At 38.0% G+C, this 15,179-nt stretch overlaps 1 protein-coding gene across 11 annotated transcripts in view; it reads left to right on the top strand.

Moving 5' to 3' along the window:
• The window catches only part of LOC115440802 (serine/threonine-protein kinase hippo), a 35,136-nt gene that overhangs the window by 17,757 nt on the left and 2,200 nt on the right, over nucleotides 1-15,179 (top strand). For 2 of the 11 annotated variants that reach the window (XM_030165268.2, XM_030165273.2), the window contains exons 1-10: nucleotides 1,665-1,813; nucleotides 2,328-2,378; nucleotides 6,571-6,673; nucleotides 8,520-8,678; nucleotides 11,034-11,261; nucleotides 12,097-12,305; nucleotides 12,571-12,692; nucleotides 13,300-13,421; nucleotides 13,932-14,058; nucleotides 14,395-14,554. In XM_030165268.2, the coding sequence (XP_030021128.1) occupies nucleotides 1,680-1,813; nucleotides 2,328-2,378; nucleotides 6,571-6,673; nucleotides 8,520-8,678; nucleotides 11,034-11,261; nucleotides 12,097-12,305; nucleotides 12,571-12,692; nucleotides 13,300-13,421; nucleotides 13,932-14,058; nucleotides 14,395-14,554 (1,415 nt within the window). In that variant the 5' untranslated portion in view covers nucleotides 1,665-1,679. Of the gene's footprint in view, nucleotides 1-3; nucleotides 952-1,664; nucleotides 1,814-2,327; nucleotides 2,379-6,570; nucleotides 6,674-8,519; nucleotides 8,679-11,033; nucleotides 11,262-12,096; nucleotides 12,306-12,570; nucleotides 12,693-13,299; nucleotides 13,422-13,931; nucleotides 14,059-14,394; nucleotides 14,555-15,179 lie in introns of those variants that run through there. The other 9 variants (XM_030165271.2, XM_030165275.2, XM_030165270.2 and 6 more) reach the window with 8 other exon arrangements.

The following is a 15,179-nucleotide window of genomic DNA, read 5'->3' as shown; positions in this document are numbered from 1 at the left end:
AGTACAGACGCGCTTTATTTTGATTGCATAGTTTTTTTATGATTCACAATTAATTTCCAACAGGATGCCAACGGAGTTATGCTAATCATGCGCATTTAGTTGGAAATAAAAACCGTTTAATTAAACAAAAACAGCTCATAGCGGCGGCTAACTGTTGTTAAATTCCTGCAAAATGCGAAATCCAGATTACAACGCAAATCCTGTCCGGTCGCGCGGTCGTGCGGTTGGCCCGACAATTGAACTTGGAACACATGAGTGGAACTTGGAAGTTGGAAGGCAAGCAGTCTCGCGGAAGCAGTCACGGGGGGCGGACGCTTTGTTGCTCGTCTCCACGCCGCTCACAACAAACCCTAGAAAGGATACGCGTGTTTATTTTGGGCACGAAGTTTTGTTCGCTTTTGGATGTTTGCCGTGGTCTCGCTTCGTTACGTAAATCGTGGGAAGTGCTTCGGAACGGAATCTGTATTTACCATAAAAAGCTCGCATAATAAAATTGTTAGGGATGTGAACGTACAGCGGTCAATGCGAGTCGATAACTTTATCTATACAGCGTGCACCACATGGATCGTAACCCCGTTTCAGAGATACGGGCATGGTGACTATTTACACGATAAATAATCTCTCATGTGTGTTTGTTCATAAATATATGACAGTGATAGAGTGATCTGTGCGGTCTGTGTAAGCGTTGCTGAAGCGGAGGTATTGAATATCGCAGCATTCTTCGATAAACTTGCATTATTGGAACGAGGCGTACAAAGTTTTGGATTGTTGTGTTTGTTTGAATCGAACAATGCATCTAAGAAGGTAACGATGCAAGTCCCTCATGGACAGTGAGGGAAGACTGGTGTTCTGGAAGAGTGGCGTGTGGGAGGGAGGAGCACCCACTCTCAGCTGCAACACCTGCAAGAAACGACGCGCAGACAGAATGAGCGCCAATGAAAGGCCGCAGGGGTGAGTTGGAGCCACCATTGTTAAACAATTCATCTGCATTGTATAAATATTATGGTTACCAAAACAATAACACAGCTCTGTATGGACTGCGGAGTTGACTTTGTCAGACGGTACACCGCGAGTATACATCCCAGACTGATGGCAAATAGTCGATCGTATCAATATTTGCGCTGATGCGGGAATTTATCAATTCACCTCCGTGGCACTTGGATGTGCCCGTATCGCATATTGCTATCAATTATTTTTTGCTTCGTGCGTGAATGTTGCGAAGCGAACCATTTTTATGATAAAATCTTGGTAGTTTTCTGGTCGGGCACCATAGCTGCTTCTTATTAAACTTTTGTTTTGCTATAGAGTTCTTTTATTTCTAAAGTAGTATAGTAGATATTGCAATATAAAACGTAAAAAAAAACACATCAAACATAACGCCCAGACAGTTTATTAAAAGATGCAAGTATAGCATTCGCGTGCGTTTCTTCCTTTTTACCCGTCTTCGTCGTGAAGGACACGGAGTTAAATAAATAAATAAAACGCGCGTTTCAGCCAAAATTACACTGCCAAGTAGGACTATACATTACGCGGTATTAACCTGAGACCACTTCAAACATCTGGTTAATGTCTGAGCGCGTGCCGTGTACCCAACAATTTCACATAATTGTTCCTTTTGTGTTGAATACGGTTTTGTATTAAAATGTGAATAACTGTGCGGTGATTCACATGTACTGTTAATGTTGTTGGAACTTGTTTTCCTTAAATATAATTTAGTTAAGTCGATACATATTAATTGTGAGAGCTTGTTCCGACCGCCCGGACCGTCGGGCATAGCGTTTTGTTTTTCAATTGATCTCGATCCGATAAGGAGGTGAATTTATTGTTTTGTTGGCGAAAGGGTTTTTAAAACAAATGTTAATTACACATTTGTTATTAGGTTATTATTAATGCCAGCTGGGCCAGCGACCCGGTTAGTGTGGAAGGTTATTTGTGTTGTTTCCCCGTTATAGAATTTCAATGGTTTGTAGTGTGTATGTTATGTTTACAGGATTTTAGCTATTATATACTGCAATTTGCGTCTTTTTAGTTCAGTTAAATACGCTATGCTTTTATTATATTTTTTTACTAAATGGAATTGTTATTATGTGTCTTCATCAACAGATTAATTAAATATTCCCAAAAATTTAATTACCATATCATTTTTTTATTTATATTTTTCAGCAACCAAAGTTTATAAGTACTTATTCGAAAATATTATTATTTGTCCTAGTCATACTGAGAATTATTATGAAATATTAAACCTAATTAATGTATATTTCCATTGATTTAACGATCTCCAATAAATGGCTGCATGTTTCTAAATTATTGTTCTTCTTCTTTTTCAGCGAAATGACGTCAAATCATAAGGCGGTTTGGGTCACAGATGTCCCATGCGGGTTGGTTTTTAAATCTATAATAACTGTTTTTAATATCTGTTGTCGAGAACGTGAAGGCATAACAATGTATCTGTGTCAATTAATATTATTGTTACTTTTAACGAGCATAAAAAATGCTATTTATGAAACTTCATCAGTTCTTGTACTGTACTTAGTAAATGAGGATGTAAAACTAGTGACTAATACAATACTAACAATTGAATTTGGTGTAAAGTAGTTATTAGGTGGTATGAAAACAATAAGAATATTGGAAATCGAACCTTAAGTTGATAAAAATAAGGTCTTCAAGGTTAAACTCGAGTTCTGAGTACTTAAGATTTTGTCACATGTTGACTTTCTATTACTTTTATGTAAACTACGCGCATCACTTTAATGAAAACCTTTGGATACACAAAAGCGTAAATTTCGTAGTAATTATACATATGCGGAAGAAGCCAAGCAATAAGCCCGTTAACCGCTTATTAATCGACCATCACAACGTTCCCTTTGATATGTACGCGCAATGAGCTTCCGTTTCATTAACAGGCCAATTTGTTTTTCATTCAGTCCACATGTTTTGTTAATTGGTTGCACGTTAATTTCGCGTGGTGTTAGTTCTTCCAAGTGGCGGTTCTTGGGTATATTTTGTAAAATTTGAAATGAAATGATAATTCTGATATAAGAAGTTAACGCAAGACGTTTAAAACTGGTCAAAACAAAGAGTAAGTAATATTACAGAGATTTTCTATTCCTCAGACCCACTACTACAACTCCTGTAAGCCAGGATCAGTAGTGGCATACTTTTTATGACACCGAGCGATGAAGCTCGGCAAGGCTCAAGAAAAACTAATTTGTCCTTATCCCGCAACGAAATTAATCAAATAGAAAGATAGGAAAGAGTTAGAAATATTAATTGTCCACTGTAATGATGTAAAGATTAAATTAATATAATGTTAAGACTTAGTAGAGAATGTGAGCATGCAACGAGTTAGTTATTCAAAGCAGACTGTATTTGGGTAGAAAGAAAACTAAATCCAAGAGTACTCGTGATAAGGACTTTAGGAAACGAATTCCTGTAAACAATACACATCCTCGCCTAGCTAACCTACAATCTATACAATTGATGAGAACCCAAAAATGAAAGACCGAAAGAGAGTTAGGGCGTGTTTTATCGCTTTTCTATTATTTTACGAGCTCTCTCAAGTGGTATAAAAATCTCATTTACTCTCACGATATGGAAGTCGATCGGGTGCTGTGTGTGTGTAAAGCTGCTTATTGGAGTAACATTGTGATTGATGTATTGTATTAGTAGTGATTATCATTACGTTGTATGTAATTGAAACTCATTATATGAAGAAGCTGTTTGATATTTGCAATGATATTCGTAAATTTGCACGCGGAAGAGTTAGGCAAACTCAAAACCATGAATTGTAATTTTGGAAAAAATGATGTAACATACCTATGTATTCATAAATAAATAGTGAAGTGCTGTTTAATTAAAACGGTAGTCGAATATCGATTGTTCTGCTATCTGATAACGTTATGTAGATCCACTTGTGATATTGCATATAAATAATGGCGCCTGTTAGCCGTAACACCTTATCGTAATAACATGGTTCTTGATAATGTAGATTCTTCAGATAACATTGTTATGCAGTTTGCATATATGATGCTACTTACTTTCGCCGCAGATCGGCTCGCCTAAAAAGATTTTCCAAGATAAAAGTGGCCTATAGCAGCCAGGACTAATGTAACATTCTATTGGCGAAGGAGTTTTCAAATTCGGTGTAGTAGTTCCAGAGATTAGTTCCTACGAACAAATAAACAAACTCACAAACTTTAATACTTATAATATTAGTATAGATAATATTATGAACAGTACCTAAAATTCAGTATTCTTCCAATGATAATGGAAAGAAATTGGAACGTAATAAACTTTACCGACATCCCATTAGTTGCATATTGCATTAAGATCCAGTCTTTGTGGTAGTATAACTACATTCCATTTAGATTTTGTATAATACTTATTATGCATTCTCACTTCTCAGGCGACCGTATTTTTATTATGAATAGAGCCTAATGTTTAAAAAAAGGATGCCTGTTTTAAATGATTAGCCTCTCTGGTCTTGTAAATATTGTTTTAGTACATTACTTTTATTAGAATTTTTAATTATTTTTGATACCTTTGTGTAGGTCGCGTAGTTGTATGTCGGTACGACTGTAGTGTTGAGGTTTCGGGTTCGATCACCGAGTCGGGCAGTGTTATTGAATTTTTCGACATTATCACCTCGGAGTCTGAATTTGTGCCTAATATGGCGATAGGCCCGGTCCCTATTACATCATCGAACGGAATACACACGGCGGAAAGTTTGTGCACCAGTTCTGCCTCTGTCTACCTATTTGTGGTCGTATGTGTGTAATTTGTTACCTTTGCATCGCAATATTAAAATAAACCTGATGGTAAATGGGATGGTGGGACCAATAAAAACTATGAACTCGCCAATAGATATCAGACTGTGCGTGGATTTAACACGACATAAGATACCCAGAAGTACCGAGCAAATAATAACAACAAATGTACACACGCACAAGATGATCTAAACTAAAGGTCAAGAAAGCCAATAATAAATCATAAGAAAACTAATTAGACTCGCCGTCCGTGCCGCACGAAAGGTAATTACTATCCTCGAATAAGATTAGCTGCTGGATACTATACGGTCAGTCCATCTCTAGGGAAATTACTAATCTCACGAATACTCTATTGTGTAGTTCTTTTATGATATTAATAGAAATTGTGATTGTCTGTGTACAAGCTGACAACGCAACTCAGGCGCATAGTAAACGCGATGTATTTAAGAACTTTACCTTTACTCGCTTTATAGTATGTAAGCACGCGCTGGCGCTCAGCGCCTATGAAAAACATACTTCGTCAGCTCTGCTAAGCTAAAATAGTGTGCTAAGACCTTTATTTGTCTCTTTCGTGTTGTGATGTTGATTTTTTTATTGTTCAACTTGTAATTAAATAAGTTTGTAATGTTGTTCTATCAACTTGATAAACTCATTGAAACTTGAGTTATTAAATTAAGTGTTTTATTTTATAGAATCTAGAAAATATATTATCACCTGGTGGTAACTGGTCACCAGCAGCGTATACACATATTATAGGCTAAAGAATAGTGTCTTGCCGACCTTGTACGGAAATTAAACAAAAATGAGGAATCCTAAGGCGTTCTATAATGTCATTGTTTTTGTTCTATTAAGGTATAAAACTACGCGATTGAATCAGCCATGCCATTCAAGCTGGATATAGCCTAACTACCATATGTAAACGCAGATCTTAGTAGCAGAAAAAGTAGTTTGTAGACTCGTCTGTCTACTCATAAATGTTAATTAGCGACCTTGAACGGCGGAAACTTGTGTTCAATTAATTTAGTATAGACAAAATAGATATAGGAAAGACAAAAAAGCCGTTGGATGCTAACGGACCAGCCTTGATCTTTTAGGAGTGAATTTTGTCTCTAGAAGCTTGTACTCATTGAATATATTACTTGGTGATGCTCGCGGCTTCCCTAGCGTGATTAGCAATTCTCGCTACAATAGTCCCTTAAAATCTATAGCGATTCATAAAGCCACGTATTTAAAAATTAGATTAGAAAAATATATTATTTCCCATGGGAGCAAATTACCGGGATAGAAGAAACCAATGTGTTAATCAAGGACATGTCTACCCGAGTACTAATTTCAGCCAAATCTGTTCAACTGTTTCTAATTTTATTTCTAAAAAGCATCCAAATATCAAATGTATATTTAACATACCTTTAGAATTTATAATAATTGTTTATTATTTCAATAAATAAAGAACTGGTCTTTCGCTTGACGGTAACCGCGGCGCTCATGAACAGCACCTTCCTAGAAATCTCAATATATTGTTTGCACCACACAGTGAGCTTTCAATATATGACGTTAAGTCTCAATATTCCTCTTTAAATTGGCTTCAATATCACCTATACATATACAACCGTGCTTATAGCTCCAGGAGATTACTATACAGAGGGACTCTTGCAAACGAGATATGTTTTACCTAGTGTTCTAGTCAATTCCACAAACTTCCTTGTTGGTTAATAATACAGAAATATGACTAAAATTATATATTATAGGTGAAGTCAATTGATCAGCGAAAGAGGAAAATATAAATGAATATTTATTGTTACAGCGAACTAAAGAAGTTATCAGAGGAGAGTCTCACGCGGCAACCTGAAGAGGTGTTCGATATAATATGCAAGCTCGGCGAAGGCTCATATGGCAGCGTTTACAAGGTGAGAAATTGATATTAAAAGTATGTCTTATCAAATTTGATGTGCTTTTTATATTTCACTATCGAGATAGTAGACATTATCTAGCGAAATAAAGTTTTTATTTATTTATAAAATTGACACACCAGCAGCATATGCATTAGCAAAATTACAAGAAATGACAATATCGTTTATATTTCTGATGCACATTCCTGTTGAACTTATGTACAGCGTTCACAAAACACGATTAAATAACTTATACCTTCCAGTTGCTATACCTTCTATTGAAGCATCTGAATGTTTGCCGGCAAACATGACAGCTACATGACATTACGCGTGTCACCTTATTATGTAGTATGTAAGGTTATATTCCCGTGACACACGTAAATACGAAGCATAGGATTTCAACATATTTTTCATCCTTACGTCAACCTAAGCAGTATTTCACACTCGAACGAAATATCGTTCGTAAGTATAAGTTTAATAAAACTTTGCCACATTTAGGTACCATTTCATTGATACAGTGGACAGACTTGCTCGTGGTTCCCTCCGCTCGAAGTCCTTCCAATAATAAAACAGACGTTTGTATTATAAAGGCATTGTATTTCGAATTTATTCGGTAATCATTATGAATTTAAATTTAGTAAACACCGCCAAAACTTTACTTTAAATATTTATCTATATATTGGTATGATTTCTACGAATAGGGGGTAGTTTACCATAATTTATCATGAAATGCTTGTCCTACCCGATTCCGTATAAAACTTTAAACACTAAAGACTGAGTTCGCATAAATCATGTATTATGTATCTAGTCTCACTTCTCATTGAACTGAGCGAAACTGGGGCGATGTATTTTGAGTACTGGTTTGAGATTTTGAAATACTTGCCGCTCATAAATTTATACCTTTTGGTGGTAAATAGTGCATTACATTTAGATAAATTTTACGATGCTTTAGAATTTAATATACAGAAGATCGTAAATATGCGAAATTCTGACGAAATAGTGATGTTTCGACCTGAAACGTGACCCGTAGATCAATCCTCGTTTAAGATGTAGAACAATGATCATATAGCATATCGTCGGTTTACTGCAAGAACTCACTAATGGCAAAAAATCATGAAGTACAGTTTATAACTCCTTGAACATAACATAATATTGAACATACTCACTTGATTTTAAGAATAAAAATATTCAAGAATATATTTTACTTGGTTTTAACATAATTATATCTAAGATGATATAGGGACAACAATATAACTAAAACTAAAAGTGGCTTAATTCATACTTTTGTATGTATCAGTTGTTCTTGCACTAAACCGACGATATGACAGCACGACTGAGAGGAAAGTAAACCATCAAAACGCTTGGTCAGGCACTGAAGCGATGTACTGAAGCGTGCGATCGAACTTTATATGCATTAACCATTTGGATCACTGTTTATAAACATCAACAATGCTTGAAGACATTGAAATAAAACTATTTACCGGTTTTATTTTATTTATATTATTATTTTCTCCCGACGTTTCGAAGACATTGTAGCCATCATTGTCAAAATTAAAAAAAATATATATTTAATTGTAGAAACAATGTAGGTAGATATTGTAATATTCACTCGTGGATGACCAATATCTCATAAAATAAAACCCGTAAATAGTTTCTTTTCAATGTCTAACATTTGCGTAAACATAAGAAATCATAATGCTAGAAGATTGAAAATGCTATAGGGAAAGGAATAGGTGATGTTTGAAGCCCAGCTAATCTCTCTTGTCATACAAAACGCGATAGACAACTGTTCCTTCACAAGTAGGAAAGTGCTATTACTCCTAATGGACCCACTGATTTATATTATGTCTTTGGGACATTGCAGGCGTTACACAAGGAGAGCGGCCAGGTGCTCGCGATCAAGCAGGTGCCTGTGGACACGGACCTGCAGGAGATCATCAAGGAGATCTCCATAATGCAGCAGTGCGACAGCCCGTACGTCGTCAAGTACTATGGTAGTTACTTCAAGAACACAGATCTTTGGGTGAGTGAAAATAAAATTGTACCATCAAGCTATATTAATGACCTACATACTTATAATCTTACGGTTTTGTCAACGAAACGGTACACAGGGAAATAATTAAAGGTTGGTGCGTAATTATTTATTTATTTATTTAACACTTTATACACTTCTCTGTATATAAAGTGTTAAATCTATACTATTATATAAAGCTGAAGAGTTTGTTTGTTTGTTTGTTTGTTTGTTTGTTTGAACGCGCTAATCTCAGGAACTACTGGTCCAAACTGAAAAATTCTTTTTGCGTTGGATAGCCCTATGTTCGTGGAGTGCTATAGGCTATATATCATCACGCTATACCCAATAGGAGCGGAGCAGTAATGCCTAATCTCAGGAACTATCGGTCCGAACTGAAAAATTCTTTTTGCGTTGGATAGCCCTTTGTTTGTGGAGTGCTATAGGCTATATATCATCACGCTATACCCAATAGGAGCGGAGCAGTAATGGCTAATCTCAGGAACTACCGGTCCAAACTGAAAAATTCTTTTTGCGTTGGATAGCCCTATGTTCGTGGAGTACTATAGGCTATATATCATCACGCTATACCCAATAGGAGCGGAGCAGTAATGCCTAATCTCAGGAACTATCGGTCCGAACTGAAAAATTCTTTTTGCGTTGGATAGCCCTTTGCTTGTGGAGTGCTATAGGCTATATATCATCACGCTATACCCAATAGGAGCGGAGCAGTAATGGCTAATCTCAGGAACTACCGGTCCAAACTGAAAAATTCTTTTTGCGTTGGATAACCTTTTGTTCGTGGAGTGCTATAGGCTATATATCATCACGCTATACCCAATAGGAGCAGAGCAGTAATGGCTAATGTCAGGAACTACCGGTTCGAACTAAAAAAATCATTTTGTATTGGATAGCCCTTTGTTCGTGAAGTGCTATAGGCTATATATCATCACTCTATGACCAATAGGAGCAGAGCAGTAACGGCTAATCTCAGAAACTAGGAGTTTGAACTGAATTATTCTTTTTGTGTTGGATAGCCCTTTGTTCCTGGAATGCTATAGGCTATATATATCAACACGTTATGCCCAATAGGAGCGGAGCAGTAATCGCTAATCTCAGGAACTACCGGTTCGAACTGAAAAAATATTTTTGTGTTGGATATCCCTTTGTTCCTGGAGTGCTATAGGTTATATATCGTCACGCTATGACCAATAGGAGCGGAGCAGTAATGAAACATGAAGCAAAAACGGGGACAATTTATTAGTTTTGAGAGCTTCTGTTGCGTGCGCTGCGTAAACGGTTAAAGTTATGCAACAATAATGTATGACGGGATTGTTCCTCTTAAAAGTTCTACAAAAATATATCATAAAACAAAAGTCCCCCGCTGCATCGGTCTGCCCGAACGTGTTAAACTCAAAAACTACCCAACGTATTAGGATAAAATTTGGTATGGAGACAGTTTGAGACCCTGGGAAGAACATAGGCTCCCGGGAAAATATATAGCGTGACTTTTATAACGGAAAACTTTAGCCCGAAAACCTTTATAACGCGGGCGGAGCCGCGGGCAAAAGCTAGTAAATAAATAATTGCACACCAACCTTTAATCGCCGAAATGATTTCCGCCCCAGATAGGTATCGTACTTCTTACAAGTCTGACTAAAATTGTTATTATGTCATCAAAATGGAATTCAAAATATATTTTGTTTCCAGCAGCATGTTTCGAATATTTGAGATTGTTTGTTTTCACTAAGCGGAAGTATGCTGACGCCAGGAATGTCAGCGCGCTATCTTGGACTTGTTGCCAAATTTGTTTTGTATATATATATCTTTATCGCTATGCGTCCACAACGTGTTAAAATCAGGGAATTATTCGAGCCAAAGTGTGGTTGTCACTTCACACCAGTTTTCATGACAAGAATATTTATATATGTCCAATTTTACGAACAATTATAATTCTTGCGCGCATGTTTTCCTTTCTTTTAGTTTTAATGTCTGCAGTATTTATAGATTATTACGTTGAAAGGAAAAATATGACAATTTTCTGTTTGTTTGCAATATAAATTAAAATTTTAAAATTTCAATGAAATCTTAAGAATATACCAATCAAAATTCGCCATTCGTAAATATGTCAAAAACTTTATTCTCATTGGTAAATTTTCGCGACGGATTGAAAAAAAGTGGTTGTGGTCGAAAATGGCCGTAAGTTTATGTATTCTGTTATATATTGTTATAAAGTCTTCTCATTGGTCCATTTTTCCGATGGATTGTAAAAAGTGATTGGGATAGTTTTTTGAAAATGGCCGTATGTGTAGGTATTTTATTGTATGTATGTTTTTAAAGACAACATTGCTATCTATTCAAATTCAGATCGTAATGGAGTACTGCGGCGCTGGTTCCGTGTCCGACATAATGAGGCTACGCAAGAAAACGTTGTCCGAAGACGAAATAGCGACGATATTGTGCGACACGCTCAAGGGGCTCGAGTATCTGCACCGGCGGCGGAAGATCCACCGGGACATCAAGGCCGGAAACATTTTGCTCAACACCGAGGGTCACGCTAAACTGGCCGACTTCGGCGTCGCTGGACAGCTTACAGTGAGTGATTATTTTGGAGCTCACTAGTTTTATGTATAGTAATAATAAGCTGTAGTTTAAAAAAATATTAGTCACATAGGCGAACATAGTGCGTTTATAACTGGAATACTGGAGACTTATATTGAGCAGTGGAATAGGGGCTGATTATGCTAATAGGGTTCATTTTACAACATGCAGTGTTTGCACGTATGTTATCTAGGTACAGGTCGTATTTGGAAATGAATTTTAAAGCGGTTATCCTCAAGCGATTAAGATGAAATTTGCACACACGTTTAGTTTGGATGACAATGCATGGTTACCTAAGTGGCGTTATTCGAAATCCAATATTCCGTATATTATACGGTGGACGGCCCAAGATGGACTCGTTATTTTATATGAGCGCCCTTGATATGAGTATCAAATTAAAGACTTCGCTGAGAAGAATATAAATAAATACAACTTTACTCTAAATCCAATATGGTGGACCGCTTAACATGGCGGACTGTTTAATTTTTACGCACTCCTTTTAATATAAAGGATCTGCTGAGAAAAAAATAATGGTAAATATATTTTTTTTAAAATCATGTGTGTATTCTTTGTGAATTTATCGTTCGCTTTAACGGTGAAGGAAAACATCGTGAGGAAACCTGCACATCTGAGAAGTTCTCTATAGGAATTTCGAGGGTGTGTGAAGTCTACCAATCCGCACTAGGCCAGCATGTTGGACTAAGGCCTAATCCCTCTCAGTAGGGAGGCCCGTGCTCAGCAGTGGGCAAGTATATAATACAGGGCTGATATTATTATTATTATTATATATATTTTTTTACTATAACATTTTCCTATGATTCTTTTCCAGGACACAATGGCGAAGCGGAACACGGTAATCGGCACGCCGTTCTGGATGGCGCCCGAGGTGATCCAGGAGATCGGGTACGACTGCGTGGCGGACATCTGGTCGCTCGGCATCACCGCGCTCGAGATGGCCGAGGGGAAGCCGCCCTACGGCGACATACACCCGATGCGAGCCATCTTCATGATACCCACCAAACCGCCGCCTTCCTTCAGGTTGGTGATGTTAATACCACACACGCTTTTTATCCCCGAAAGGGTAAGCATAAGCTCAGCCGGTGCACTCACTTTTCATCATGCGTGTTCCGTGCCATAATGTGATGGAGGGCGAGCCTATCGCCATATCAGGCACAAATTTTCGTATTTGAAGGCTGCAACGTCTTCGAAACGTCGGGAGAAAATCATAATATTAAAAAAAACACAAAATCCGAAGAATATTTTTATTTGGATGAATAAAGTGGAATTTCTTGTGCCACTACAGAGAGCCGGACCAGTGGTCGCCGGAGTTCATCGACTTCGTGAGCCAGTGCCTCGTGAAGAACCCCGACGAGCGCGCCACCGCAGAGTTCCTCCTCACGCACGAGTTCATAGGTGATGCACTTCGTAATGTGTCCGTTCCTTCATTATACATTGCTTTGTAACCGCTGCAGATACTGTACCAGACCCATCATGCCTTTTGACAATCGTTAACGCCATCTCCACTTACCATCAGGTGCAGTGGGGTCAATTTGCCGTGCACAAATAAAATTACAATCAGGTGCAGTCATTTTGACGCGTCCGAATAAAAAAAATAAAAAAAAAATTATGTATAGGAAGGTCATATCTTAGCGACAAACTTATCTTTTGGATATGTTGTTTTCAAATATTTTTTTTGTTTTCTATTAGCGTTAACGATTGTGGAACGACATCGTGGCTACGGTATCTGATGTTAGGAAAATTTGTCAGTTATATTATTTTTTTATGAAGTCTCTCGAACCTTAGTATTATTGGAAAGTAATGTAACTGGCAAAATATTAATGCTCTCCCTAAGGGAAAAAAAGCGATGCCATTCTTGTATTAAAAATGTGTCAAAATAATATGGATTTCAAATATTAGGTTCTTGAACAAATCAAGTTTTTTCAGATGCTATCGTTTGAGTAGAAAGCTTTTTATAAAACACCCTATATACTAATACAGCATGATTCTTTAACGAAATCGTCTGCCATTGCAGGTAACGCGAAGCACCCGAGTATACTGAGCACCATGATAGCGGAGGCGCGCGAGATACGAGAGAGTCAGGCGTACCGGAACTCGCAGCAGCAGCAGACCAACAACGCCAAGACCTTCGCCGGGGTGAGTGCCTATTCTGCTGCTAAGCACGGGCGGCCTTAGGGGGGCGAACCAGGCAACTATAAACTGCCCCCGGGCAGCCGAGCGGAGCGGAGCCCTGGCTCTTATAGGGTTCTCGTGCGGTGCCCTTGAGGACCTTTTTAAGGATCGTACTAACGAAACTGTTAAAACAAGGGACATTTTTGCTCCGCTCGGGGCCTCGCGTCGTGTATTTTTTTATTTCGTCTGGGGTCTGGCGTCATTTAGGGCCGCTGGTTAGCAGTCCATAGAAATTAAATAACCAGCCAGGAATTTGTGCCCGATATGGCGATAGGCTCGCCCTCTATCACATCATAAATCAGAATAAGCACGAGTCACTAAGTAGGAAAACCCTATATCACTTTGCCCGTCCCGGGAATCATGAGACCTCAGCACTGCATTCGCACCTTATACAACTGCGCCATTGAGGCATAACGCAATAGCTTATGTTATCCATTTTATATCAGGCTGTAAATCTACGGGATGTTTGTCCAGGGCGAGGGCTACTCCGAGGCGACGATGCGGCAGCGGTCTGACGGCACGCTGGTGCCGTCCGACCTGGCCGCCGACCTCGGCACCATGGTCATCAACGAACCAGACGCTGATCTCGCTACCATGAAGCGTGAGTATTACACTGACATACTGCGTGTTATGTTGCTCTTGGTGAATGAGCTTCGAACATGTATCTAATACTAAATTATACTGTACAAGCATCTTACCAGAAATGTATAACAATATCAATTTATTTTGCCAGTAATTATTTCCTTTTTAGGATCAGTTAGTTCTGGTCTCCATTGAAAATCACACCTGTTATATCAGTTTATAGTTGTCATGGACACTATGGAAGTTGACGAATACATCAGCCATAATAGATAGATATTAATTGTTCACATTTTCCAGAAGCAAGTGAACATACACTTTAATCTAAAAAGATATATAACATTAAATATTGTTCCAGGCCACGACACCGACCCAATGGACACGAACAGGCCCAAGTACCGGCCGTTGTTCCTGGAGCACTTCGAGAAGAAAGACGTCAACCATCTCAACATCGGCGCGCCCACCAACGGCACCCTCACCGGACACAACATCCGACTACCCACGGACGACAATCTCACGTAAATACTAATTCAATTTAATTAAATAATAATCTTAATGTAATTTAGTGCTTAAGTATTCTTTATAATGATTGTGTTCTGTGTTAGGCCTTTTGTTAAATAATAAAATAAAAAAATTATAGTCTTGGACTCATAGTAACCGGTGCAAGTCGTGAGCACTGATAAACAGTGGTGGGGAGACTTACGTATGTAATTGGACTAAAGTGTTTAGTAGTCGCGTGGCATTCATAAGCCAATAGACAACGAGAATCGGCTAAGGAACCAATCGCGTGAAATGTTGACGTGAACGATGTCAAACTGACCAATGAAGAGTGGGGTCATGATTTGTGTCATTTACTGTATCAATTTTTAGATTATGAACAATGGATCCATAAAAAAAAATGGATTTTAAATATGTGTGTTCGGGATTGAAATTTTTTCTGGCTATGGGCTTAGGAAGCATTTTACCAAACCATAGTATGACGGAATAAGTTCAAGTTGGACCCTCTGGTTTCGCTTTCCACCTCTGGCACCTAACCAACCTTTTTGATAAGAAAACCTGCCATTTTGAAAGTGTCTTTATGTAGCTATTACCGATACTATGCCGGTGACCTAGGCACAGGTCGAGAATGATAATATCGGTAGT

This window comes from Manduca sexta, chromosome 25, assembly GCF_014839805.1.
Source record: "Manduca sexta isolate Smith_Timp_Sample1 chromosome 25, JHU_Msex_v1.0, whole genome shotgun sequence".
NCBI lineage: Eukaryota > Metazoa > Arthropoda > Insecta > Lepidoptera > Sphingidae > Manduca > Manduca sexta.
The sequence above is the reverse complement of the archived record's forward strand: the minus strand, read 5'-3'. Positions and strand labels throughout refer to the sequence as shown.